This window comes from Coffea arabica, chromosome 1e (assembly GCF_036785885.1).
Source record: "Coffea arabica cultivar ET-39 chromosome 1e, Coffea Arabica ET-39 HiFi, whole genome shotgun sequence".
Taxonomy (NCBI): domain Eukaryota; kingdom Viridiplantae; phylum Streptophyta; class Magnoliopsida; order Gentianales; family Rubiaceae; genus Coffea; species Coffea arabica.
Genome location: NC_092311.1, coordinates 44,490,782 through 44,517,919, shown reverse-complemented (window position 1 = coordinate 44,517,919; position 27,138 = coordinate 44,490,782). Strand labels below are relative to the sequence as shown.

The 27,138-nt window shown below is 35.3% G+C and overlaps 4 protein-coding genes across 6 annotated transcripts; 2 read left to right on the top strand and 2 right to left on the bottom strand.

The window, feature by feature from the left end:
* The first annotated feature begins 1,361 nt into the window (after positions 1 to 1,361).
* LOC113726450 (DNA polymerase II subunit B4) lies at positions 1,362 to 4,159 on the top strand. The gene is made up of 3 exons (XM_027250181.2): positions 1,362 to 1,646; positions 1,968 to 2,086; positions 3,817 to 4,159. The coding sequence occupies exons 1-3, from the start codon at positions 1,417 to 1,419 to the stop codon at positions 3,969 to 3,971; spliced, it is 504 nt and encodes a 167-aa protein (XP_027105982.2). The 5' UTR covers positions 1,362 to 1,416; the 3' UTR covers positions 3,972 to 4,159.
* Positions 4,160 to 4,747: 588 nt separating this feature from the next.
* LOC140010427 (heterogeneous nuclear ribonucleoprotein Q-like) lies at positions 4,748 to 11,726 on the bottom strand. Of its 3 annotated transcripts, none has more exons than XM_072057411.1 (10): positions 11,584 to 11,726; positions 9,793 to 9,808; positions 8,810 to 9,256; positions 8,614 to 8,730; positions 8,274 to 8,414; positions 7,969 to 8,142; positions 7,330 to 7,540; positions 7,067 to 7,242; positions 5,981 to 6,066; positions 4,748 to 5,151 (listed from the first exon to the last, which is right to left on the bottom strand). In XM_072057411.1, the coding sequence occupies exons 3-10, from the start codon at positions 9,221 to 9,223 to the stop codon at positions 5,001 to 5,003; spliced, it is 1,470 nt and encodes a 489-aa protein (XP_071913512.1). In that variant the 5' UTR covers positions 9,224 to 9,256; positions 9,793 to 9,808; positions 11,584 to 11,726; the 3' UTR covers positions 4,748 to 5,000. The 3 variants fall into 3 exon arrangements, with proteins under 3 accessions (XP_071913512.1, XP_071913524.1, XP_071913519.1); XM_072057423.1 differs by having other exon boundaries at positions 7,330 to 7,537; XM_072057418.1 differs by having other exon boundaries at positions 8,810 to 9,313; positions 11,584 to 11,708.
* Positions 11,727 to 13,088: 1,362 nt separating this feature from the next.
* On the bottom strand, positions 13,089 to 20,462 carry LOC113705796 (protein transport protein SEC23 D). Its single transcript, XM_027227705.2, has 14 exons — positions 20,059 to 20,462; positions 19,488 to 19,547; positions 18,466 to 18,519; positions 18,196 to 18,368; positions 17,858 to 18,044; positions 17,472 to 17,617; positions 17,243 to 17,397; positions 16,957 to 17,038; positions 16,758 to 16,873; positions 16,295 to 16,393; positions 15,797 to 15,920; positions 14,805 to 15,082; positions 13,869 to 14,083; positions 13,089 to 13,726 (listed from the first exon to the last, which is right to left on the bottom strand). The coding sequence occupies exons 1-14, from the start codon at positions 20,384 to 20,386 to the stop codon at positions 13,515 to 13,517; spliced, it is 2,229 nt and encodes a 742-aa protein (XP_027083506.1). The 5' UTR covers positions 20,387 to 20,462; the 3' UTR covers positions 13,089 to 13,514.
* A 3,529-nt stretch (positions 20,463 to 23,991) lies between these two features.
* On the top strand, positions 23,992 to 26,674 carry LOC113705779 (uncharacterized protein At2g27730, mitochondrial-like). The gene is made up of 4 exons (XM_027227690.2): positions 23,992 to 24,143; positions 24,563 to 24,689; positions 25,835 to 25,873; positions 26,306 to 26,674. Exons 2-4 carry the CDS (start codon positions 24,588 to 24,590, stop codon positions 26,513 to 26,515), a joined length of 351 nt encoding a protein of 116 aa, XP_027083491.1. The 5' UTR covers positions 23,992 to 24,143; positions 24,563 to 24,587; the 3' UTR covers positions 26,516 to 26,674.
* The last annotated feature ends 464 nt before the right edge of the window (positions 26,675 to 27,138 follow it).

Below are 27,138 nucleotides of genomic sequence, written 5' to 3'. Positions count from 1 at the left end.
CTTTGCATCAGACCAGTTTCACAATATCAACCCAATGTGGAAGTTCCATCCCTCCAAATCGCCTGAGATGGGCAGCACAAGCCTTGACAAAGTCAAGAGGAGAGACGCCTTTTCACAGTCCTTGCAGTCACCATTGTCGAATTTGTCTCTGCAGCAGCTCTGTTGGTGGCTACCATTGTCGAATTTATCTCTGTAGCAGCTCTGCTAGTGCGGCCTAGGATTTTGAGAGCAAAATCGAAGTAGATGTGCTAGGGTTTATTATTCGGGGAGTTGTTTATGAACATAAACTTCAGCCAAAAAGTTAAATCGATGATTTTGCCCCTCAAAAATTAAGCATGGAAGTCACGTGACAAGAATTCCGTTTGTCCTAACGATTCAATTACACGAAATGCTACAAAATATGCATTTTAATTAGTTCAGTGATATTTTTGACTAATATATTAGTTTAGTGACCTGAACAAGTACTAATGTATAGTTTAACGACATTTTCCGTGATTTGCTCCTACTTATTAAATCCTACACTTCCCTTGTTAGAAAAAAAAAAAGAGAAAGTATTAGTATACAATATATTATAAACAACTAGGCTTAGGGTATCAAAGCATTTCTTCGTTAATTGTGTACTCCTTGGTTAGAGTTGTGTATCGAGGGACACTTTTATATCTAGAAATACTGAACCTTTTTTTTAAAAAAAAATTGCAGCATTGACTTACATCTACGTAGAACCCCTTTAGGTCAGAATATTTTATGCTATAAAAAGTCATCACGTGAGCTAAATACTATGGACAATGAATTCCAGTACCATATACTTATCAATGACTGGATTGTATTCTCATCAGACAAGGGATCAAATTAGCCAAATCATATGGTTAAAAGTAACAGTGTTGAAATGATTTAACAAGAATGAAAAGAAAACAATAATAAATCCCAAAATTAAAATTTTTTTTCCCACAACCTTAACAGTGATTAGGAAATAACAAAGAGCTATGCCACTGAAGCAGCGGTTTCATCTTCACTATGAGCAAATTTTTGACTCATAAATTTGGCTAGCCTAATACAGCATTTTATATACAGATAATTTATATGCCATGCTACAAGAAATTATAGACTCTTCATTTTGTATTAGAGTATTCATATCCATAGCTCGTCTATATCCGAGTCCAAGTGTCTAGGAATTGTATGAGTTTGGACACGTGCGGACTGTATTGTAACAACACTTTCTACAAATACCCTTCGAAGCAAAAAAAAAAAAACCACAAAAATAACAAAGACGTGATAGTGAGCATAACGCTTTCTACAAATGGCGGGAAAAAGATGGGAAGCAGGGTCAAGGCAGAGGCAGGCCGCCAGCTACTATATAAGTATCAATAATCAACGGGTATATATAAGAGAGCGCGCGTGTAATACGTTTATGTAGGAATGGCGGAAAAAGAGAAAGAGAAAGAGAAAGCGAAGGAGAATGGTGAAGTGACGACGGTGACGGAATCGGCGGCTGGGGAATTAGAGGAGTTGCCGAAGACAATTGTCCGGCGGCTGGTGAAAGATAAGCTCTCTCAGCTCTCTGCCGAGTCTGAAATCACCGTTTTCCGCGAAGCCCTGCAGGCCTTCTCCGAAAGCGGTCGCATCTTCATCCACTACCTCACCGCCACGTGAGTTCGATTTACAGATTCATACGAGTATTTCTATGTATGATAATTATTAGTTCACGGACAAGTATAAGAATTTGTGCTTTCCTAGGGTTTGAAGTTTTCTTTTTCGGCCAAAAATATTGTAATTCCGAGCAATTTCGGGGATTCACTTCTAAGATCTCCGATTAGTCGATGCAATTTCGAAAGTTTTTCAAATTAGAGAAAACTCAAGCTTGAAATAAACCAAGAGAATGCATTTGTTGTTCCGAGTTTGTACACTGTTAAATCTGTTTTTGAAGTGAAGTGTGAGTGGGTGATATGTTTTCAATGAACGGTTTGTAGTGCAAATGATATATGCAAGGAGTCGAATAGGCAGATAATAAATGCCGAGGATGTTTTGAAGGCGCTTGAGGAGATAGATTTTCCAGAGTTTGTTCAGCCTCTCAGGGCCTCTCTTGAAGGTCTGTACCTCTTTTATGTCAATGCAGTTGCTTAATTATGTTTTTGGTAGCAAAAGTCAGCATTGTCTATATCTGGAGTGTTTAAAAGCTGCCTTTCACTTGGGGACTTCTATGGCCTAACTTTATCCATTTGTCTGGAGGAGAATCTTTCTTTTTTTTTTTTTTATCGAAATGATAGATTGCATATATTGGTTAAAAGTATATACAGTTCGAGCAAAGGCTCGAATGTACTGTTGTGCATTTAGCACAGTAGGTTGGGGTTGACCCATTCTACATCATGATAATTGCTCAAGGCTTGAGCACTAAGATAATAACTAAGATCATTCTTGTTTACATCATTCAGACAAAAGGAGCATTTGTAAAACAAGTACTCAGCTCTTATATTAGATTGTGAAAAATATGAAAATTCGTGCTTTACAAGATCTCAAGGCAGCTAAGCTAATTTTTTTTTTTAAAGATGTCACTAATCTACCATGTTCCATCTCTTAGTGACCAAATTGCAGGAAATGCCCTGAAGTGGATGTATGGTTGCAGGTCCTGTAGGTATTACGCCTTTCAGCAGTTGACCATGTCCTAATACTGGCTTGAAACAAGCATATCCAGAGAGTTATGAGATGAAACAGACACAAAAATCCCTGCTTGTGCATTAGCTTTAGAAAGGGTCCCTAATATGTCTATATTTCTCTCATATTGAAGCCCTTCTCCCTGATCATTCTTGCATTGCTTGCTCCGAAAGTCATTGGAAGTGCTTAATAATAATTAAAAAATTTGACAAACTTGTCTTGAAAGTAATGTATCGATGTGCACTAAATCACTTGAGCATGAAGAAGATTTAGTTGGAGCATCTGTCCTAGTTCGTTATCTTGCAACCAATTGAAATTCATTTAGTTTCATCAGTTGAGAAGTCAAAAGTCAATTATAAATCTATAAAGATGCTCGCTCTCAGGAATTGCAGTTGTTAACTTTGATTCAGTTTGTCTGACTTGTATCATTTTAGATATCCTTAAATCCTATGTAGCGGAGTCTATTTCTAGTAATGCATTCAATGGATAGAACATCAGACAACCAGTGTGTGCTTAAATTCATTAGGCAGTATTAGTCATTTGGTGCTTTGGCAGCAAAAGTCCTGTCCATTAGCTAGTTTTTTCCCCACTTTATTTTTTGTTTCAAAGTTTCTTCCTTGTAGAATTTGCAACCAAGATTTGGCCTTGCTCATGTCATATGAACTAGCTGTTTTGAGATTAACCTGAGCTCTGTATATGCATCCTATTTTTTTTTAACTGATCTGTGTTCTCTTTTTTTTTTTTTTGAGCCAATGCCATATGTGACTGTTGGAGATTGCCTTTGTTTTCTACCTTGGTTTTCCCTTTATTCAAGACATTCTGCAGGACAAATTAACTCTTTCAGCGCATGAAAAAGCATTAGCAAGACACTCGTTATTGGACTGAAGTTATGCTTCCACAGTAAATTGATCATGTAGGGATCACCATATTATTTTATTTTTTATTGTATCCCTCGATGCTGCCATTCTTCATACATATTTAGCTGAACAATTACACGTAACTGGATGGAGAAGTTGTGTTGCCTGGTAATTTTTCAGAGATTGGAAGAATTCGAAAATGAAGAAAGAAAGAGTAATAAATCTCTTTATAAGACAATTATTGGGTAGCTTGTGAGTGGTGAGCTTACTGGATTTCTTGCATTTTTTTTCCTTTTCCTTCATCAAACAGAATTTCGCCAAAGGAATGCTGGAAAGAGATCAGGATCTTCGAAGGCCAAGGAAGCTGATAGAAAGGGCAAAAGGAAAGAGCCACCTACAGCAGAAGTGGAAGATGAGCAAGATGCAACTAAAAGTGATGAAAGTGAAGATGGTGCTGATGACTGAGGAGATTTTTCCCCAAGTTAGCATAGCCACCCCCCCCCCCCTTTCCTCCTCCTCTTCTCTCTTAAGAAGGTAGCCAAGCATAAATTATAGTAATACGGTCCAGATGGATATATTGGGTATGCTTGAGCGTGTGTAGCCTAAGCCTACTGAAAGTTGACGTGGTTTACAAAATTGGCATTTTTGGTGCAGTTTCACTTGCTATATTAGGCTTTTCTTTGGTCTTCTTGAAAGCTGATACTTGCGTTAACTGAGTCTACCTATTGGCCATCCCTTTTGCTTCTGTCCTCTAAAGACTGAATTGGAAGAAGGGAGAACATTCAGTTGCAAAAATATGCTATATGATGCTGAAAGCTACTACTATCTTTTAAATGCTGAAAGCTACTTGGAACAAAGAAAATTCCGTTCACTATAGAAGGCTATTTTCTCTGTAAATTCACCTTGGTTGATGTTTATGTTTCATATCAATATTTTCCAGTTAAATATGGTGATCTTTTACTGCTATTTTATTTGTGTGCGATTTTAATTGACCTTCTCTGTAGCAAGTTGACAGATTAAACAAATTTAGCACTACTGCCTTGACCGATTGTTTGCCTGGCGAATGCACCAACATTTCCGTCATTAACGTGGAACCTAGGGTGAGGCTAGTTCAATAGTCTGTCTAGTTTTGGCTTTTCGGTATGGAGGCCCTAGACGTGAAATTGAGCTTAATATTATCCTCACAGTTTTTCATTTTTTATTTGTCCAATTCATTGTATAATTTTGGCGAACATTACAAATTTCATAGAAGCATTCGAAAGAATTTTGGCATATTCAGCTTTTCCCGAAGGCTCAAAGCCTCGAAGAACATCTTTGACCTAAGTAATTCAGCAATGTACTACACCAAAAAAAAAAAAGCTCAAAATGCTAGGACTTAGATGAGTAGAACAATTCGCCTAAACATCCAACATATTAAGTCCCAACTTTTAACTTAAAAAGCCCAAGAAGCACACGTCTGTAGGCTCCAAATAAAAAATAAAAATAAAAAAGCAGCTAGTAAGGCCGATATCTACGCCCCTGGCTACTATTGTTACTCTGCCTACCCCTGCCTGAATTGCTGCCACTTTTGTTGCCACTACCACTGCTAATCCTGCTGTCAGCTTTCTGCTGTGGGGGTGTGTATGGCTGAGCTCCTGGCTGTTGCCTGCAAGACAAAGAAAGAATAGTTGACATCCTTCTGTGGATATACAGTTAATGCCTCGTGCAATAGAACAAAGGACCAGATTTACTTTATTCTTCATCTCATATCTGCTCCCCTAGGCTCCGACTTGCAATTCCATAAAAAACTCTGAGGAAATCAACCTTATGCACAACCAAATTTATGCTTCACCTACCCTCTTCCATTTTATACAGCAGGTACCAGTTAATTTGCTTTTACAAGATTTCCAATGTATATAGCCTAGAATTGAACCCAAAGAGTACCCATTACCAAATTGTCGAACATCATATTATTAGTACTAGCACCCTTATTATCATGCCAATAATCACATATCTAGCGAAGCAAAACCAGAACTACTGGAACAAATGAAAAATAAAAAAAGAAAACCTCCAAAGTTTATGGGCCTAATTCTTAAAGTAACATATCAGAGTTAGTTCAGCATGCAATCTGTTTATCTACTGAGAATTACTCAAATCACATCTGATGGTCACATTTGCAAATTCAGAGGTTTCCCCAGATGAACATAGAAAACTAGCATTCTTTCCCAGGTTAATAAGGTCTATACAGGCCAGTTAAAAACTTGGCTTTCAACAATGATAGGAAGAAGTACTTGGTCCAGATAATCAGATTATGTTTTTACTACAAGTTATGGAAGTATGCATACTGCCATAGTGAATATACATACCAGAGCATGGCACATAAACACCAAAGAACCATAGAACCAAAAAAAAGTTAAATAAGAAGCTCACTCTAGCAACAAGTCAACTGAGTATAACTTTATAAAAAGACAAGAAACTTTCAGTAAAACACTTACAGGACATATCCTATCCGTCCATCAGGAAGAAGCATTGGCATCATGGCCATGCCAGCTGGTGATGGTCCCCTGCCATAGATGAAAGGCTGCACCATAGATACAGAAGAATGTTATAAGAAGGCCAAAAATGTGAAAATAACCAGGAAAGAGATTGAACAAAAAAGTCAACCCAACGTGTAGAATTTATGACTATTTAACCATACAATACCATAAATCAGTTTTCAGATACGATTATGTTCCACAAGATGATAGGCATAACAAGAAAGATGGGACATTACATATTTTAAACAATTCAAGTTAAATGTTCAACAAGGCACTTCTGTCTTCAGTTCACCAGCAAACACAGTGAATGAACAGGTTTTTTTTTGGGGGGTTTTTTTAGGGGGAGGGGGGGGAGGTTGGGGTGAAGATGTAGTAACATGGATAGCAAACGTTTCATAACTACAACCATAAATGGATTTCCTGATAAATTCCAATATGTCTAGAATTCTTAGAATTTCAAACCAGTAAAACAGACATATGAGAATACAGAAACTATAATTTGTTGGTTTTCATAGATCAGACACAGAAAACAATTCAGATGAAGTGGGACATGTCTATAAATATAAGAAAAGATCATGTTTGGTTTGCAACTGCACACATACTGTAAACAATCACAAAAAGTATTTCAATCATTGACCCAAATGACATAATCCTGACATAATCCAATCTCCTCCTAAATCCAACCAAGAAAGCAGTATACTTATCAGCGTACTGAGTACTTTCACATACAAATACAAAAACATAGAATCATTCACTTTCTTGGATTTTAAGAAACCAAAGCCTATCGGCTGCTCGGTCAGCTGACAGAAAATCTAAGTCTTTCTTTTGTCTATTTTATTTTACTAATCCATATTTCCAGCAACAATCTATTTAGTAAACCCTTTGGTTTACAAGATAATGTTAGGAACAGAAATTAATAACAGAAAAAATTAATGGTACTGAACAAACAATAAAGTGGAAAGTATAGATTAGGTAGCACCATCTTTCACGATCAGCAAGGGAGAGAAAGGGAATGAAGGAAACCATGGATACAAACATTCATACCTGAGCAAAGCCAGTCGTACCAAATCCTGCCCCTACTGCACCATATGCACCACCAACCAAACCAAAACTAACAGGGGGTGCATAACTAGGCAGCAAAGCAGACTTCTGTACATTTGGTCCTCCAGTAGGTTTTTGTTCTGCCTGTGGTTTTGCAAGAGAGCACTCGACCACTTGTCCTGGCATTCATCAACAAAAGATGGTTTATCAGCATTTTTGCTGAGAATAAAATAGCAAGAAACTAGAAAAGCTGACACAGGCAATACCATTAATCTCATATTTCTCAGTGTTTTGAAGTGCTTTCATGGTGCTTGATCTCTCTGCAAAGTGCACAAAACCGATTCTGTTCTTTTCCTGTCCAGCCTTTGCTGGTGGCAGCACAATTTTTGTGATTTTCCCATGGTGTTCGAATAGCTTCTTTAACTGATCTTGGGTGATATCTTTAGGCAAGTTTTTCACATAAACTGCCTTCACCTGCTGAGAGAAACACGGACATATTACTCTTGTATCCACAAAAACTTCTACATGAACAGAATTGATGTAACAACTTCAGAAACCAGAGAGGCTGACAAAGTAACCAGTTAATAAGAAGCCAAAAACACAAAATATTCCAGAAGCACTAGATATGTACTTTCTAAACTTTGTGGGTGTGTATGTGTGTTAATTGTCAACCATACGAAGACAGATTTTGGCCGCAGCTCTGAGGGTCCAAGTCATTACCCTAAGGTTATACACTGCAGACAATACATGCTTATGCAGATTTTCTGAAACCATATGTCAATCCACAGCACACATGCATATGCGTGCAGACTCCAATAATTTACTAGTAGCAATACCCTTACCCTTCTGTCTATCATGCAATACCCCTCCTTAAAGGTGGATAAATCCATATAATATTCTCAAACCTGTGAAGCAGCTGAAGACTCGGCATGTTTAGGATCAGCCCAACTGACAGTTGGAGCATTATTATCCAGCTTAAAATTTGGGTTGATCATCTTTTGCCTTGAATATTCAGCACATGCATGATTGTGATATTCTATAAATGCAAATCCCCTATTGTTTTGTGAATTTTTTATGTCCTGCATATAACAAAAAGAGGAGTAAATGATCATGGCTTGGGTAAGACTTACAAAAATTATATTACCTGCATTAAAATTTACATGCTGAAAAATAACATGAAATGAAGAATGAAGCCATATATGATACAAACCTTAACCAGTTCCACAGAAGTAACACCAGGTCCCACCTCCATCACAGCCTTCTTTAAATCTTCATCACCCCAGTTCCTTGGAACATTACCAATAAATAAACGATGCTTTGCTTGAGATGTAGAACATTTGACTTTTTTGCCCTATGAGTGAGAGAGAAATGGGAAGAGAAGAAGAATAAGTTAAAGAGCAATCAGTACTTCCAGCATATAGAACATTGTCAAGCATAAAACACAAACAGCACAGGAAAGAAGTAACAAAGTGTGTTGTGAGAGTAGAAGCAATAGCTACGAGTATTGCCATAGTACCCACGAAATCAGCTCAACAATATGTTAAAATTACCTTGAATTCAGTGTTATTAAGATCCCGAATTGCTTTGGTTGCAAGCTCAACACTTTTAAAGGTGACAAAAGCATAGCCCTTGTTCTCACTGGAATCTTTCCCTTTCATTATTCTTACCTAAATGCAACAAGAACGACAGAATTAGATGTCACGAGAACCAACATCAAAGTATACCTAAAAAGCACAAGAACCTTACCTCTGTGACTTCTCCTATTGATTCGCAAAATCCCCTTAATTCCTCTTCAGAAGCATCTCGAGAAATTCCGCCAATATATACTTCTGAACCATGAGGAGGAAGAGCAAGTAGCTCAGCATGCTTTTTATTGTCATCTTGTTCATTAACTCCTGAGACACCACTGATGGACCCATTAGCAGCTTCAATTTCCTCCTCTTCGTCCACCTCTACTTCTTCAACCTCTTCCTCTTCATCATCTTCTATCTCTTCCACTTCCTCTTCTTCTTCCACTTCTTCATACTCAACTTCTTCATCCATTAGGTCTTCATTGTCATTATCACCATCAAAGGCTAATCTCTCGTCAGAATCATTTGATTTCTCAGGTTCACCAAGCTTCTCAGCTTGTTCCAATGCATTTGCTTTCACCTTTGGCATCTTAGTATCTATTTAAGCTAGCGTTCAAGGCAACTGTGAAGAAGGTACAGAAGCCAGAAGAATTCATCGGAAGCACCATACAAATAATGACTGGTGGCAAGAAAATGAAATGCCAAGGAGAAGTGTAAGGTTGAAACCTCAATTTAACGTGACATTGACTCCAAAGAATTCAATGTGAATGATTTGTGCAGCGAAAATTTAGATATCATGGGACTAACAGTTTAGAGTAGAAAGAGAAGCCTGTATGATAACAGAAAGGAATATGAAGGAAATGCAAAAAACCAAGAAAGGTCTGTTTTGAGACAGGAATAAGGGTGATGCCAGAGAAATAATCAAACCTAAATTTGCAAATTGATGTCATTGAAAGGTACATGCAACGCGGACAATGTTGGGGTATAAGAGAAGTAGCATGTAGGAACCAAGAAGTAAACAGATAATTATAACAAAAACAGAGAATTTTAAAATGAAACATCATCAGTTATAGCATGAATCAGCCTGCTGCACAAGAAAGGAGCCAATCCACAAACTCTCCACTCTCACAAAAATAGTATCAGTACCAAATTACGTACCAAATTGTGCACCTTCCTGCAATTGGACAAAATAGAAATAGTTAAAAACATCAAAAAGGTTACAAAACATGGGGGATTAACAGGTGGGGGAGAGAGAGAGCGAGGGAGGGAGGGAGGGAGAGGGAGAGCACCAAAACAAGTAACTAAACAAATAATAAAACTTATTTAAAAAAAAGGTAGAGCTTCTTAAAACAAAGAATAACAAAAAAGGCACTTAACCAAAAGGACTTGCAACCCAATTGGGAAACCTAAGTATAGAAATCACAGGGTTTTTGGCATGGGATCCTCATATCAGGAATGGGTACCAAACAAGTGACATCCATGCTGCTGTTCAGTGAACCACAATTGAGGCCAATCTACGGGAAGTGTTAAACTGGATGTTTTTACCATATCACACATGGGACTCGGGTTGCCATTTGATTATCCCCTTATTGGTAATAAAAAGCATTGCAGTTCTAGAACAAAACACAAGGAAAATGATATAAACCCATGCCAATCGTGGGGTTTATGATTCTCAATCCGATTCCTATTACCAAATCAGCTTTAAGATATTTATGCAAATTCTTGATCATGGGTGGATCTATCTCACAACAAATTCTCCAGTGACAGAACAACCACAAGGAAACAACACCAATCAATTAAGCATAGCGACTGACGAGGACCGCATGTTCCAGTGGTAAGTGGAAACTCCCACCTCTCTCTCTCACTACACACAAAAACATGTACACTGACACAGATATGAGCCTTTTTATGAGCATGACTTGTTCTCAAACAAACCCCTACAAATAAATCATACATCTGTCTATTCTCCTGCTTGTGTTATCCGACCATGTCACTGAGGCACTATTATAAGACTATATCACTCAGATTCGATAACATGACTTTCTGAGTTTTTCTCAGCCTTATAAATGCTCTTCACTATTTCCCTTCTTCCCAATCCTCCTCATCCACCGCCATCTACCCAAATAATTCTTCAACACTCAACGGTACTGCCTAGGGAAATTAATGATGGATTGTAATGTGCTTACACTCCTTATCAGGCTCTGAAAGCTCCATTTCCCTCTTAGCAATGAATTCAACACAAACAATTTCAATCAGCCTCAGAATTTCTAGTTGATCTTCTCTCCAGCATCATCATTGTCCATTCATAGTACAGTTCCAGCACCGCCCTTCCATCAACCATCCTCAAACCCAATATCAAATATACAAAGCTCACTACGTATCTCAAAAAGAATCCATTACAGAGAACATAATGCATAAAAATTTATCAAAAACTTACCTAAATCTGCATCCTCAGCTAAATAAAGCTTTCTGAGGAGGTCAAATTTTCGTAATTCAATCATTTTCTATCCACACTACTAATTCCACACAATTTAGTTTTTCAGAAAATTTAAAAAGAAAGAAACCCACCTTCAGCTTATAAAAGGCCCACAGAATAATCAACAGAATATTTATAACTTTTCTACAACAGCAATAAAGCCGAAATCTGGTAAATTGATTGATTTTCCCAAACCCCCTAGAAAGATACCACCAAAATGCCAACACATTTAAACCTTTCAATGAACTACCTTCCCTTAAATTTCAACATAAAAAATTCCTATCACCTTTTACCTATTAGAAACAGAGAAGACGAAACCCTAGTTTTCAATTTGCTACTTAAACATACAGACCTAGAAACATACGGAAGCTAGCTTCATTGACGAAAAATACCTCATTGGAAACGTATGAAATCACGAAAGAAACGTTAAAAGCGTAGCATAAAATGATGCAGGTAGCAAAGAGAGAAAGTACCAATTCTTTGGAGCTCCGGCGACGTCCGAAGAGCTGTTCAAGGAGAAAGTGAAAGAAAGCAGAAAGGTCTCCCCTCCTTCGGGCGGTTGGCCACTTTATATAATTTGTGTGTTAAGTATAAAACTTGGGTCCCCCTTATGGGCATTTTATTATCACTCGTACAAAATTTGTTTTTGAAAGTACTATTATAAGGTTGGTGTAAAAAATACGAGAATGGCAAAATTATGCAGATAAATCCACACATGAATAATATAAGAAATATATTGGAAAGTTATGGAATAAAAAATGTATAGAATTAATAAAACATTTTTTTAAAGATTATGAAATATTAATACCAATTTTAACTCTTATCCATGCATGTTAGACATTAAACTAGTTGAGATTTTATTGCCTTATTAGTATTATACACATTAATCTATAAAAACTGTGATGTATAATTATGATATACCTTGTTGCTATTTTGTGATAACTCAAAAAATATGTCATTGTCTTACATAATTTATAAAGCTTTTTAAAAATTAAAATATAATTCATGAACTTCAATAGTTTATTTCTACATGTTTTACACAATTAGATGAAAAGAACAAGTATTTTTTATACAATATTTTAAAAATACATAAAATACAAAAATTTGTTTGAGAATTTGGAAGGCAAATTTTGCCTAATTTTTCTTCTCCCAGTTTTTTTAACTACTTCAACTAAGAATATCAAAAAAAATTTCAAAATTTTTAAAATATACTTATCAAAATATCTAAATATACAACAAAAAAAATTCCTTCTTTCCTTTCTTCTCCTTCGTCCTCTTCCCACCTCAACTCACTACCAACAACTCCGTTGCCGACCATGGTTGCCCTGCACCTCCACCGATGTCTCCTTTTTTCTTTCTTTTTTTTTTCGTCTCCTCCTCCTCCGTTCTCCTTCTTTCTTCTTCCTCCCTTCTCCTCCACCTCCCCCTTCCCTCAATCCCTCTCCTGCCTCTCTCTGGTCATGCAATCAGAGGAAAGCGCAAGAGGGGAAGGGGGGTCGAAAGAAGGGAAAGCCAGAGAAGGAAAGGAGAGAGGAGAAAGAGAGAAGGAGAAGGAACAGAAACGGAGGAGGAGAGGGGGGGGGGGAAGAGGGCTAAGGTGGTGATGGCTGTTAGTGATACAACTCGAGATGTGGCGGGAGGGAAGAAAAACAAGAAAAAGAAAAAGAAAAAAAATTCCTCCAAACCTTCAAATCTAAAAAAGATATTCTATAATTTTTACAATAAATTACAGTAAAATTTCATACAAACATCCAAAAAAAAACTCACTATCTAAATGGACTCTCATTCGGATGATGCACATGAGCGCGATATCATACAAATGTGATCCGACTAATTTTAAGTTTTGGCATTACTAAACCTTGATCGTCGAAGGGTTCTCGCCTTAATGAAGACCAACCTTGGTCATCGAAGGGTTCAAGAGTCCAAGTATGAGCGGAAACATACAAGGAAATAATATAGAGATTTGATACGACTAAAATTTATGTCTCAAGCATTCAAACTTTAACATTGCAGAGATTATTGATTGCAGAATAAGACCGCATTCAAAACACTTAACTACAATCACAAAGAGGAATAGGCCACATGGACTATGTCAAAATAAATTGAACCAAAAAAAAAAAAAAAAAAAAACAATGGAGGCAATATAAACATGTGCAGACAAAATTCTAATTTTAGGAAAGGGAAAAATGGATTCCCTCCTTTTCGCGACTACAGCAAATACTTTGGATGGAACTAATTTAGTACAAGAAGACAGCCTCGTCTCTTCTGCTTCAAGACACGCACACACTCTGTCTCTCTCTCTCTCTCTCTCTTACTGCAGCTACAAAGCACATCAGTATACTCTTTGTTTGCCAAGTGATCCTGTCCTTAATTTTACATCTAACTGAGGTATGATGCGGCTCACTCATTTCAGATATTCCAACACGCCATGATTTATCTCCTCCAGGAAAGAAACGAAGCCCATGACACTAGTGAATCCGCTGCCTTCAACGTCTTGTTCCTCTATAAGATAGTTTTCAAAAATTGTGGAATCATCCTGCCCTCCTCTTATAAACATGAGTGTTGGTGTAATGCATCGCTCTTGCTTTAACTTGTTTATGGTAGTTCTTAATAAGCCTGGCAGTGAAAAGAAAAATGAAAGTGGGCAAAATCGAAGCCAACCTTAATTCATTGGATAAAGAAAAACCACAATTCTCATTGTTATAAAGAAACAGTTATGGTTATCGAAAAAGCATCAAAGCAAGGCAAGAAAACTTACAGTCTTGAGGTGGAGGAAAAGGAAGTGCAGGGTCTGCAGTAGAAGAATAGAATACAATGAGGGTAGTGAATGCATCGAGAAAAAATATTGGACTTCCACTTGTGATCAATGCAGCGCGACTCAAGGAATGGCGTGGGAAGGCTTGTTTATCCGGAGTGGCAAATGATGTCAAGATAGGATATATAGCTCGGTGAAGAGATGAAGGTCCTAAAGCACTGCATCCAAAGTTCAAAACAGTGAATTGTGACGTAATATCCAAAATTTTCAATCAACTCAACAACTGGCACAAGAGAATTAGAAGAGCTCCCTTGGCAGTTTCAGAGAACCAAAATTCCATCTCCATGTGTATCCTACCTTGACAAATGCTAAACTAGTCAACTAGATCATGGCAAATTGACTAGACTGAAGAAAACATTTACCTAGTGCTGGATAATCAACCATAAACATTTTCAGAACAAAAATAAGGCAAAATAATGTTGAGAGTTGATCAATCTTGAATCAGAAATCAGCTAAAGAATATTTGTGTCACCCTTAATCAACCCCATTACAACCTGAGATTAAAAACAATGATCCTATATTATGATGACCACACAGCAGACACGTGATTTAGGCACAAAAGCAATTTTAAGAATCACAGTCCATGCAATCTTGTGTGGGTTTCCCTCTTGATCTAACAGCACTTAAATCATGCAAGAAATTTTTCAACTGCTTTCTTCAATACCAAGGAGGGCAGATTAATATATGAAACATGGCACTTCAATCCAATCTTATACTTGATTAGCTGACCTCCTTACCTTAGTCTTTTACTGCAAGGAGAAACTAAAGAAGCATATACTTGCAACGCAACACAAAACAAGCTGCAGTTTTACGCCTACTTGCATCTGAAATGACTGATTATACCTCTGAGAAGTCTCAGTAACTAAACTCCTAACTTACCTGAATAGACACTGAAGATATATTCGGTAATCTGGATGAACACCTTCTTCATGCAGGCGGAGTAGAGGATTTCGCAACAAAGCAAAAACTAAGCGGGGCAAAGGGTGAAGCTGTGGGCACTGGGAGAATGCAACATCAACATGAGCTGTAGCTGAATTTCCACGCTCAAATTGCAGAAGTTTGCAAGCATCATTATATCGAGCTGTAAGGAGTACAAGCCAATCATTAAGTAAGACCCTGCCTTCTCTAACTCCTTGCTCCAATGAAATCAATATGACCTGAGTCAAAAATATATGAACAATCAGCTAGAAAAAATTAATGCCTCACTTCCTTTAATAATGACAACATCACCTTCTATTTATCAACAACAAGTTTCTACACTTGCTGGAACTGCAGGTGGTATTATATGTCTTCTATGTTCCATGTCATCGTATTACTGATTTTCAACTATGCGATATAGAAGGCAAGCAAAAAAAGATTATTTATTTTAACCACCGCATAGGTGCATATTTATGAATAAATTGAAGCTAAGCTGAACTACAATTGAGGGAGAGAAAAAAAAGGCAAACAGTTCTAAAGGAAAACAAACTGATCATTCAAAAGCAAACAGTTCTAAAGAAAAACAAAGTGATGATTCTAATTTATCATTTTCTTTGTGAAATGAAAGAGAGAGATATGTAAATGATGTACAAAGTTTGTAGTTTTCTCTTCAAATGTATAATCCTGCCAAGTGTGCACCAACACATCCTGACTATAATAAAGATGAGTGTCTAAGTATTAAACCGCAATAGCATTGGGCATCTTCCTTCCACCATCACTTCTTTTACAAACTAATAAACTTTACAAAATCTGGTCATAAAGCCATCCTCTGATTTATTATTCTTCACCCTTTTCGCCCATCTTGTATAGTCTTTTAAGAAGATGTACACAAAGAATTCCTTCCAAATATTGTAATGTATAAATAAATCACCATCGAAGTAAAATATAATTACCTTGTGCACAAGTATAGAAAGGACCACATCTGGATCAACACTATCGTACACTTCATTGATATTATGGGCAGTTGTAAATTGCAAAGTATGGATCCTTAGTCTCCTCTGAAGGGAATGCTTGTTTCTTCAGAGTAACAAGATTCAAGATTAAAATAAGATCTGTAAAGTATATTGGGAGCTGAACATTTCTTTAAAACTAAATGACAAGAAAACAAAAGACAGCACACAGCAATGTTGCTGTGACACCCGAAAAAAAAATATAGGATCAATCACTTCCACTAAAAGGATAATAATTGTCAAAAATTGCTTATGAAACTTAAAAATTACTCTGATATGCAAGATGATATATGTTTATGGTTTAACAGATTTACTTAAAATTACAGATGATGCCACTGGATTTATCATTCTTCACAAATGGACATCTAAATGAAAGGGGGAAAGAGTGTCTTACCAGCAAATTACCTAATTGAAGTTTCATTCAGCAATTAGTTGGCATACCTGTTTGCAGAACTTGATGTTGATTTTGACAGTTCATCAGGGGGCACTACAATGGTGTACTGAAAAGCAATTTGCAACATAGGAAGTTCTGTAGTATGTCTGCATTGAGATTGAACAATACAGTATCAATTTTATATCTACTCCAGATTAGAAAAATACTCAAATAAAACCAGGAAAATAAACCAAAGAGGGGAAAACGAAAAAAAAAAAAGGGAAATATGAAGCAAGCCTACCCCCTAAAAATACTGAAGAATTAAAAATTCCAAAAGCTTTTACATCTCATGGATTCTAAAGGTAACAAAGTATTGAGACATGTTCGTCACCAGCTACATACTCATATAAGGTAGCAAGATGCATCATTTAGTGAAACAACAGACATGATCAAGCCGCACAGTAAGTAGGAACGACATGAACCTAAAAGTAGATATTTAAAAAAAATATATACGGAAAAGATTCTTTTTACCTGGAAAATCCAGAATCATTTGCAAAGTCAAAATCATAAGCATATGTGGCAAAGGAATCACAACAAATGATATGTTGTACATTCTCATATTGAGGATCTGGGAAAAAATGGCCATACTGTATGAAAACAAAATGCCAATGTTATATATAATCACCAATCACGGAAGTGAATAGAATTGCAAAGACAGATGAGCACTTACTGAATTACCAACTTTAAACTCAGAAGATGTTCTCAACCGGAGCACACAATTAAAAGCATAAGGACGACTTAACATGCGGTACCTGTAAAACATCATCATATCACCCAGACTCGTAAAAGATCCCCAAGAATTAGGTAGTTAAAATGTAGAGAAATTTGACAGAAAAAAAAATTAGTTCCATTTTTTATTAAAATTAGACCAGTACTCCTTTTCAGACTAAATATAGGCCTGGTATCACCTTCAAAATACAAATAAAGTCAAAAAATTCACTAGCACTCCTACTCACATGTCCTGTGGCAGTGTTGAGTTGTCAGTATTTGTATATAAAAACAGTGAGCCCCCACTCTCAATACTGAGAAATTTTAGAGATGCTAGATCTGTGTACTCATTTGTAACAGCAAATATGTCCACACAAACACCTGCTTGAACAGCGACAGTAGCCTGTGAAATATATGTCAATGCTTTTCCATAAGAATAATTAAACATCCATTTAAAACAACATGAATTCTATATACCAAATCTTTATAAAATGGTGTCTGTTCTGGAAGTAGAGCCAGGTCTGCATCCTCTCCTTTACTGGCATATTGCTCACCATACCTTCTAGTATCCAGCTCTCCAGCACCAAAATCAGGTGGACCGGATAGAAAAGCAAAAATTCTTCCTGCACTTCAATTAATGTGCAACAATGTCAAAGGATAAGATCAACGTCACATCTCTGATAAGCACATTCAGAGACATTAATGACCTGACATTTAAAAAAAAAAAAAAAAAACTCTTGGAGCACGATATATAAGAAATTCTGAGACCAAAAAATAATTGCAATTCAAGAATACTAAAAAATTAAAAGAACCCAAAGAAAAACAGATTGTACAAGTAGAAGAAATTATAAAATCAGTACTACCTAATGCAAAAGTATTTCCATATTCTGAACCAAGATAATTAAGAAGAGCTTCCATTGCCACCCCAAAGCCTCGCCCGCCCAACAGAACCCCATCTACTCCTTGACCGGCAGCTGTGGTCCTCTCCCACGAATTTGTGGGTTTTAGCGCTTCAAGTGCAGATGCAATACGGTCCTTACAGGTATCAACCTGCAAGAGAGATTAGAGAGACTCAGGCCCACAATTTCTTCAGTAGCGTAACAACCCTAATGGAAGATGTTCCAGATTCACCCTAAAGCTTGATATGATTTTGCTTTTACAAGAGAGAAAATCGCTAGAATGATTATGTTAACCAACGCACTGGAGCCAAAAATGAAGACAAAGGCATAACATCATCAAGCTCAATTGGGAGGCTGCCATCTGAATCTGGAGGAATGAAAACATTTTTCACCACTGGGATTGGACCTTGAACATCGAACAAACCAACTTTGTGGCTAAAAGTAGCAAGCCCAAAAAGTGATCCAGGTCCAAGGGCTGAAGAAAAGAAAAACAAAATATCAATGTCTAATAGGGATATGTTTCTCCAACAGATTGCAAAATTATGAGCAAATCATCCAAAAAAGTCAATCACCTTCTAAAGCAGCTAACAAAGCACTTTTAATAAGTTCCAGAAACTCTTCCGAGGCTGCAAAAGAGTTCAAGTAAGTAATTAAATCCATCACACATAACAATAGCTTGACAACAATTTCAATAACACAGAGGCCTTCCTACTAGTGTTAAACTACAAACAGGACAAAACCATAGGCATTACTAGGATCCACATATCAAAAGGTCAAAACCACTCTAAAGAAACACTATCTTATCATAAAGCCACCAACCAATTTCCATTGCCGGTTGTAAATTGTCCTCGACAAGAATTACTCATTTTATGAGAAAGTGCACCCAGAGAGGGAGAGCAAAAAGGTTAAGCAGTAAAAATAAGTCAAATTCAATACTGGCATTACCCCCATAACTTCAGCACAAAAAGTTACACAGTGAAGCCTAAATAAATGGCTGTTCTTTATTCTTAAACTGCATATAACTACCATCCTGTTTATTCTTTATTTGTCTTTCAACCTTAAAAATCATTATGACTGGTAAAACCATTTGTTAGTGAAAAAATGCAGTACAACACTGAATTAGAAACTTGAACTACGATCATGACAATTGCATAGGTTCCAGCTTGAAAACACAAAGGAACCCCAACGTTTCCAGTTCCTCTAGCAAAGGAAACAGTGCAGACAGAAACCTCAAAACAAGTCTAAATTGGAAAACTTTAGTGTTTCAATGAAGAAGATCTATTAAAACCTATTTCTACATGCACAAACCCAAAAACCTATGGAATCCTCCAATATTAAACTATTTTTTCCATGTTTCTGCTGACAGTAACTTTCAAATTGTTATTGCCAAGCAATTAAGTTCTTATGACCTATTCACTGAACCATATAGCAAAAGCTCAAGGTCTGTTAAACTTCTTATCATCAAGGATAGCAAATCCAATACCCGACCTTTAACTACTGTTTTACACATTACAACAACAGAAAAAAGGTAAAATTAACAATAAAAAAGAAGAAAGCACACAGGAGACTATTCTTACGACCAGTTAAATCTTACATGAAAGATCCACAGCCGCCACATAAACAAGTCGTGCTTGCATTTCCTCAGATTCATCTACTGCAAGAACAAGAAAACAACATAATTCAACAAACCATATTAAAAAAAGCATAGTAATGCAAACGAGATACCCATGTAGGATCTCATTTCTTGGTAACCGACTGGCAATGTATGAGATATCTCATTCAATATAATTGATAACACACATCCTACACTATCACCAAAAGCTTAAGTTGGAAAACAACTTTAGAACCTAAATTATGAGCAAAAGCTGAAACCGGGTGAATTAACATATACATAAGAACTTATACTCGCACGCTATTTAACAACAGAACAATTTCCACAGACAACTGACCATAGAAATGCAAAATTAACCTTTGCCCAGTACTGGAAAAAGGTCCAGTGAAATGCAAACCATAATCATGATTTAGCTCCAATCCACAATTTAATCAATATACACAATCCCAAATGGAAAAATCATATTGGGTGCTGTCCTGAATCCTAAAACCATCAGCAAAAACTTCAACCTAACAAATTAAAAAAAAAAAAAAAAGAAGAAGAAGAAGAATACATGGCAATTCGAGGTCGATGAATGAGGAGAGATTCTCAGCACAAGAGTGGGGAAGAGAATAACGAGCGATGGCCTGAGAAGAAAGTCCATTGAGGGTTCCACAAAGCGCACAAGTCCAAGCCCACTGCTCTTGGTCGCAGAAAGTGTTGTAGTAAGCCCAGCAATTCTCGCATCGGGGCAAAAGGTTCCCGTCCGATCCGTACGCCGGTGGGCTCCCGTTCTCGTCCTTCCCGGCGAATGGCGTCACGGTTACTCCCCATGGTATCCCGCTTGATTCCAACGCTTCCTGGTTCTCCGGGAACCGGCCCACCGTTGCCCGCACCGCCATGGTGTGTCTCAGTCGCCGGAGCTGGAAATGGAGGAAGAAGATTGAAAGTTGCAAGGTTTTTTGGAGGGTTTTTTTTAATTTTTACACGTGAATCTAGCTAATAGTGGCTTGCCACCTCAGCTTTTGAGTTTTTTTTAATTACTGAAAATCATTCAAAACGTGCCTTCATTTTGTAAAATAACTTTATCGTCCCTCACTTTTAAAAGTATACTTTTACGTCCTTTACATGTTTACATTGATCAAATTTAATCTCTATCAAATTTCCGATTAGTTTTTTGTCGAAATCCATCACGTACCTTGCACATGATCATTTTTTAATGACAAAATTATCAAATCAAAATTTATATAATCCAATACATAGTTCCTTACATTTTACAAAATGATTTTTTTTCAAAGTTATTTGTACATATAATCCAATACATAGTTTTTTTTAACTCATGTATATATCTATTTTTTTCACTTGAATAATACGAACAGTATGTAATATATTTTTATTTGATTTCGCCTGAACATACTGTTCATATGAAATTAAATAGAGATATACAGAAGTTTAAAATAATTTGTTAGTTTTTCGCTCATGTTCATTTCCTTTTACTCGAAAATTGAAAATAAAGAAGATAATTAATCTTAAACATTATCAAGTGTTTATATCGAATTAAAATTAGACAGAAAAAATAAACAAATAAAAAGTATGACAAAAAGAAGTAAGTGATTGACACTTTCAAATTTTAAAACAATCATAAGGTAAGAAATTTAACTATTGGTCTTAAAAGTGACAAGTAAAAACTCTAGATTTAAACTGTAATTTGTTAGCATGACTATAAAATTCGAATTAGAACTGATTAATTAGATGATTTTATTACACAACTCGATAAAATGAATTATTACCAAAAAAAAAGTTACAAATATTGAATAGATTTACATTGTGAAATCAAATATATAGATATATATATATATATATATATATATTTTGGTTTAAAACAAAATTGTTAGATTTAAACACATTTATATATCTATTGAATAATATATGTACAACTACAATTAGTCTGTTTAGGTGAAATCAAATAGCATTATATTACATACTATTTGTACAGTTCAAGTGAATTTAAATAGATATATACATGAATTTAAATAAAAACTATTCGTATACATGGTTAATGAGGGATGAAAAAATTCATTTTGTGAAATGTAAGAGACGAAACAATTCATTTTGTGAAATATAAGAGACTATAAATCAAATTATATAAATTTTGATTTGACAATTTTGCCCCTAAAAATTAATCACATGCAAGGCACACATTGAATTTTGACTAAAAACTAGTCAGAAACTTAGGTAATGATCAAATTTGATAAATGTGAATTTGTAAGGGATATAAAATTACATTTTTAAAAATGAATGACAAAAAAAAATCATTTTACAAATTGTGAGGGACGTTTTGAACGATTTTGCCTTTTAAGTAACCATGTATCACAATTATATTTTGGATTATTATCATTTTACCCCCTTAATGTTTGGCTTTACTATCAATTTCTCCCTTAATGTTATTTTTAGTCATTTTATCCCAAAATTAATGGTTAAACTTAACGGAGTTTTTTATTAATTTAAGTGATGAGACATATTTAACATTTAAAATTATTATTACTTTATCCCCCATAAATTATAACTTTATTATCAGTTTACCCCATAAAGTAATTTTTTAAATAATTTATCCTATCATTAAACCAACTTAAAAAGTTAAAAAACTTTAGAAGATAGACACTCTTTTTTTGTATAATAAAAATAATAAAAAATTTAGAGTGGCTCTTCTCCTTTTTAGTATGAAGAAAAAAAAAGTCAAAATATTAATCTATTTCTTATTGGCAATCTTATTTATATTCAAAAAAAAGTAGAAAAATGGGTGACGGAGAGAGAGAATTCAATTCTTTTTTTTTTAAATACAAACAAGAAAGGATTCAATATTTTTATTATTTTAAAATTATTTTATTTTTCTGTTTATTACCCAATTTCAATTCTAATTTAGAGAATATTAAAGTAATACGATAATATTAGATTCTTCCTTATTTTTCCCTTTTTTTGCAAAATCTAATTTTCCATTTCCTTCTGTCCTATCTCCTTTTCTTTTCCAAGTATTAATAAGTGTGAAAGAAGAAATTTGAGAAAACCCTTTTATTTTTATGTTTTTTGAATCTTAGAGTGGAAAAAAGAAAGAATAATTATTCCAACTTTTTATTTTTAATTATATATAAAAAAGGTAAATGCATTTAAACATTTTTTAACATACTTTTTATATTAGCAATAGGGTAAAATATCTAGAAGAGAATAAAGCGATTATATTACTATAATTTAAAGGGATAAAGTGATAATAATAATGTAGTAATGCTATAAAATAAAAGAGTATTTTTGTCAAAATTTTATTAACGTGCTGAGTTGAATTACCTATATGGTGAAGTAACTAAAAGATAACATTAGGCGGTAAATTGATAATAATGATATAATTAAAGGGGGGCAAAGTGATAATAACGCTTATCTTTTTACCCTACATACATTAAATGACAAAATCGCTACCATATAATTTTTGTATAGAAAATTCAAAAAATATTAATCCAAATGGAACATATTTTTGTAATTTGAAAAGTGAAGGAATTTGTTGCTACTAAACTTGGGAGTGCTAATATGAATTCACAAGAATTCAATTGATTGCACCATTTGAAAAACAAAAAGCATGATATTTAACAATATCATAGGACAAGAATATGTTTAAATTAATTCGTGAACCAATCAAAGTAAATAGCAAACAAATTTTGATGCTTAACAACTTTTACATCAACTTTTAAGGTTAAATTCTTGTTCAGACTAAAGTTGAAATTCTAAAAATTAGAGATCTTAAAATTTTTTAAGAAAAGGTTAAATTCATGCCCAATGAGATATAGTAACAAATTTTGAAACTTATGTGCAAATAAATCTAAGGTATTCATGGTGTACTAGATGATTTTAGTTTGATGAACATCCATTTTTTTAATGCTAAAATTCGCACATAAATAATTATGAGCTCCTTAAGAACACTAAAACCAGACCTTTGTACATTGATTTTAGTTTGATGAATATCCATTTTTTTAATGCTAAAATTCCCACATAAATAATTATGAGCTACTCAAGAACACTAAAACCAGGCCTTTGTACATTGAACTTCTTCAATTTGATTATCCTCGTTTAGGTTACACCAATATTAATAATCTAGCAAGATACACTAAAAAATATGATTAATTTTTTTGTATACTGCTAGTATACAATTTTTTTACACTAGCATGTTTAAACCATGTTACATAACATTAATTTAAATTTAAAAGTCAAATCATGTATACGTGGCATGTATTCATAACTATTAGTGTAAAAAATTTACCACAATGTTAGGGCATAAAAAGTTAATCCAAAAAATATAGCACTACAAATTATCCAAAATATATTTTCCCAAGATAATTTAATATTAGTAGTTCTTAATACTGAAAACTTGTGTAGAAAACGAAAATGCTGTTTGTGGGCTTTGTATGTTCTAAGCCCAGAATGGTGTTGGACCGGTCCACAAAATCAATTCCTTTCTTGAGCCGGAGGTATTGTGCTTCTTATTAAAAAACTACTACTAATCCGCTAGTACAACTTTCTAGTCTGCTGACGTATTTTCTTCCCAATCTATAACAAAAACCCACGCAGAACTCTATTCAGCTACTCTCACAATTTTCTCTCAATCCGAATTTCTTGGTAAGCACCCAACCTCTTGATTTTTTTTCATATATTTATTTAATTTCGAGTATTTTTCTGATTTTTTTTTCGCATGCATATCCTGCATTATTAGTTGAAGCGGTTCGAAATCAGATGAATTTATTTTGATTGTATGAAGTTCTACATTTTGTGGATTCTGGCTTGTGGGTTTTGTCTCTACATTACTAATATTCTCTTTTGTTGGGGTTTTTTTAAGGATTTTTAATTATTATTGTTATACATGTTTTTTCGTTTAAAATTCATTGGCAAAAAATTTTGGATTGTTTAATTTTTGTTGTGAATCTATGATGGGATCGATTCATTTTCTTGATTATATGTTTAGATTTCGGTTTAGTTTGCTAAAGCAGTAGGTTAGTGTAGTCAGTGGAAGATTTTGTAATTATCTACGTTTTTGACAGGGAATTCTTATCAAGGCAGCTCACAATGGCGAGTAGGATGGCAATGAGATATGTTTCTCGCAGGTTCTCTAGCAGTGGCAAAGTTCTCAGTGAGGAGGAAAAAGCTGCAGAAAATGTCTACATCAAGGTTAATAAGTACTGTTGTTTATTTGGGATATTGGGTTTCTTTTTCCTGATTGATCTTTTGGATGTTGCTGCTGGGTTGCAATTTACTTACGCATTCAGTTTTGATTTTTAGTTGCATATTTTTATGAAGGTGCTGTATCCTTTTTGGCATTTCCTGATTGTGTTCTATTTTCGGCATAGTTATCTGAGCTGCTAGACAGTTTGTATCTGTTTCTTGTTCTGTGTCTAGAACTGTATCCATACACAGAAAGGATCATACATGTGCATTATTGTATATTATCGGCTTTGGTACCTAAAGCAAATGATTAGTCGGAAATGTCAAAATTCTGAATGCTTATGTTTCCTGCAGGAGTTGTAAGTTGTTTTTTATGTTTTTTCTCGTATGCTTGACTAAATCTTTATAGGAAGATCGCATATTCTGGTTCTCAAATGCTTGGGGTTGGGTATATTGAGTACTCTGACATTTGATGGTATTGATACTCCTCAAAAGGCTTCATGTTTCGATGGTTCTTATTTTGAGTAAAATCTAACAACTCCAGATCCCTCAGTTATGCACCTGGCAAGCACCAAGTCATATTCTAGTGTTTGTTGTGTGATTCTCAAGTCTAAACTAGGTCATGAATCTTCAAACAGTGTTGAATTCTGTTGGATGTCTAGTCTAAGAATGGCTCTTATGTGGATAAAGCATGTTTAATGTGTTTAATAGACATGATCACAGGTAGGCGTTCCATTTGTTGGGCTTCTTAGTGCTAGTCTAGGGTTTACTGTGCATTTCTAGAAACTTAAGTTTGCTGTTTTGACTCTGTCCCTTTTCCTGTTCGATGTTGATTGGTCACCCTACCGCACAAAGGATTTCAGATTGAAAAAAAAGATATTTATGTCTAGCTCTCTCTTGATGGCACTTGAAAATTGATCTTATTACTTGGTCTTTTCTCCTTTTACTCATTCTTCTACTCCTAAGGTTAGGAAACTAATTTCCTCAGAGCCGTAACGGAGGATAAATGTATGAATTCAGAACTATTTATGATGTAGTTATAATTATTATACATGAATTTCTGCTTCTCTATGTTGACTTGATTGTTCATTTCGATTTCCTTTGTGTAGATCAAATTCTTTAACTGCTGAATTTGTTTGTTTGCTCTGCAGAAAATTGAGCAAGAGAAGTTGGAGAAGCTTGCACGCAAGGTACACAAAAAAATGGCTATGATTTTACCTTGGTGTTTGTGAACTATTAGTGGTTCAGTTTATACACTTTTAATTCAAAATATTCTGCAGAGTGGAAAGAAAATTCTCAGTTACTTTGACACTAGGGAAAGGAATCGTCAGATTAATTTGCGACATGATAATCATCTTGGTGATTGAATATTTGCTGCTTTGGTGTGTTCTAGCCAGAATTTGTTTGGAATTTTAGTATGTTGCATATTCTCTAGCATAACATTTTAGTTTGCATATTTGTAATTCATTCTCATCAACGTGTTATCCTATGTGGTGATATGATATGTGGTGATATGATAACCAATTGAGGCGAGATTTAAATGTGTTCATACTGTGTTTACTTTCTGCTGTTATGAGCTTCATGATTTCACTTCTTAAAACTTCGTGGCTAATTTCTAACAGGGACCAAAAGCAGAAGAGACAGCAACAGGCTCAGGGGGTTCAGGATCTGTTGCTGATGCTAAACCTAGTGCTCAGAGCTCCTCAACACCTGGTGTGTCAACTGACAAGTATAGAAACTATGCAGTTGTTGCTGGAGCGGTGACTCTTCTTGGTGCTGGGGGTTGGTACTTGTTGTCAAAAGACAAGAAAGCAGAAGAAGTGCATGACTAAGGCAAATTTACACAAAGCTATGGCTAAGAGGAAATAATGCAGACTAATCTTTGATGTGTTACCTCTTCTCTTCCCCCTTGTAACGAGTACTTTTACACTAAATGGTGGATATACAATGTGAAGCTGAGATATAATAACTTGTCTGCTACTTTGTGACGATTTTATCCATGTTAATTCTAGTAAACTACAGCTCTTTTAGAGGAGGAGGAAGCACACGCTGATACATGCAAATGATTTTTGATTTGATATGTTCTGATTGGTGATCTGTTCCCTCCTTTCTCCTACTGCTGCTTTATGGTTGGAGACCCTGTACAACATCCAAAACCCAGGTTTATGAAGCAAATTTATGGTATTCGTTGTATGTATCCACTGCATTTACAGGAAAATGCTGGGCTTCAAGTTGTGCCCTGTACCCTTTGCAGAGGAATGTTAAATATTAGGCCTGAAAATTTTAGAAACGGAAGGACGTAGATGGTGGATCTTTTAGGATAGGAAGATGAAGGCAAATTGAAAGTTTAGAAGGCTCTGGGTCTCTTGGCAGACTTTTTTCTTCCCTCAAAATGAAGGGATGAAGCCTGAAGTAAAGGAAATTACAGTGCAGTGATATTAATTTCATTTTTGTC

What these genes read in the sequence shown, in the direction of transcription:
- LOC113726450 (XM_027250181.2), top strand. Translation starts at nt 1,417, where the DNA reads ATGGCGGAAAAAGAGAAAGAGAAAGAGAAAGCGAAGGAGAATGGTGAA. An exon ending in ATCCACTACCTCACCGCCAC is followed by an intron (nt 1,647 to 1,967) that starts GTGAGTTCGATT and finishes AACGGTTTGTAG; the next exon opens with TGCAAATGATATATGCAAGG. An exon ending in TCTCAGGGCCTCTCTTGAAG is followed by an intron (nt 2,087 to 3,816) that starts GTCTGTACCTCT and finishes TTCATCAAACAG; the next exon opens with AATTTCGCCAAAGGAATGCT.
- LOC140010427 (XM_072057411.1), bottom strand. Translation starts at nt 9,223, where the DNA reads ATGCCAAAGGTGAAAGCAAATGCATTGGAACAAGCTGAGAAGCTTGGT. An exon ending in GTACGACTGGCTTTGCTCAG is followed by an intron (nt 6,067 to 7,066) that starts GTATGAATGTTT and finishes TCTATGGTGCAG; the next exon opens with CCTTTCATCTATGGCAGGGG. An exon ending in GGACGGATAGGATATGTCCT is followed by an intron (nt 5,152 to 5,980) that starts GTAAGTGTTTTA and finishes TTTGTCTTGCAG; the next exon opens with GCAACAGCCAGGAGCTCAGC.
- LOC113705796 (XM_027227705.2), bottom strand. Translation starts at nt 20,386, where the DNA reads ATGGCGGTGCGGGCAACGGTGGGCCGGTTCCCGGAGAACCAGGAAGCG. An exon ending in TCAACACTGCCACAGGACAT is followed by an intron (nt 17,039 to 17,242) that starts GTGAGTAGGAGT and finishes GATGTTTTACAG; the next exon opens with GTACCGCATGTTAAGTCGTC. An exon ending in TATCTTCAGTGTCTATTCAG is followed by an intron (nt 14,084 to 14,804) that starts GTAAGTTAGGAG and finishes CTTTGGATGCAG; the next exon opens with TGCTTTAGGACCTTCATCTC.
- LOC113705779 (XM_027227690.2), top strand. Translation starts at nt 24,588, where the DNA reads ATGGCGAGTAGGATGGCAATGAGATATGTTTCTCGCAGGTTCTCTAGC. An exon ending in CAGAAAATGTCTACATCAAG is followed by an intron (nt 24,690 to 25,834) that starts GTTAATAAGTAC and finishes TTTGCTCTGCAG; the next exon opens with AAAATTGAGCAAGAGAAGTT. An exon ending in TGGAGAAGCTTGCACGCAAG is followed by an intron (nt 25,874 to 26,305) that starts GTACACAAAAAA and finishes AATTTCTAACAG; the next exon opens with GGACCAAAAGCAGAAGAGAC.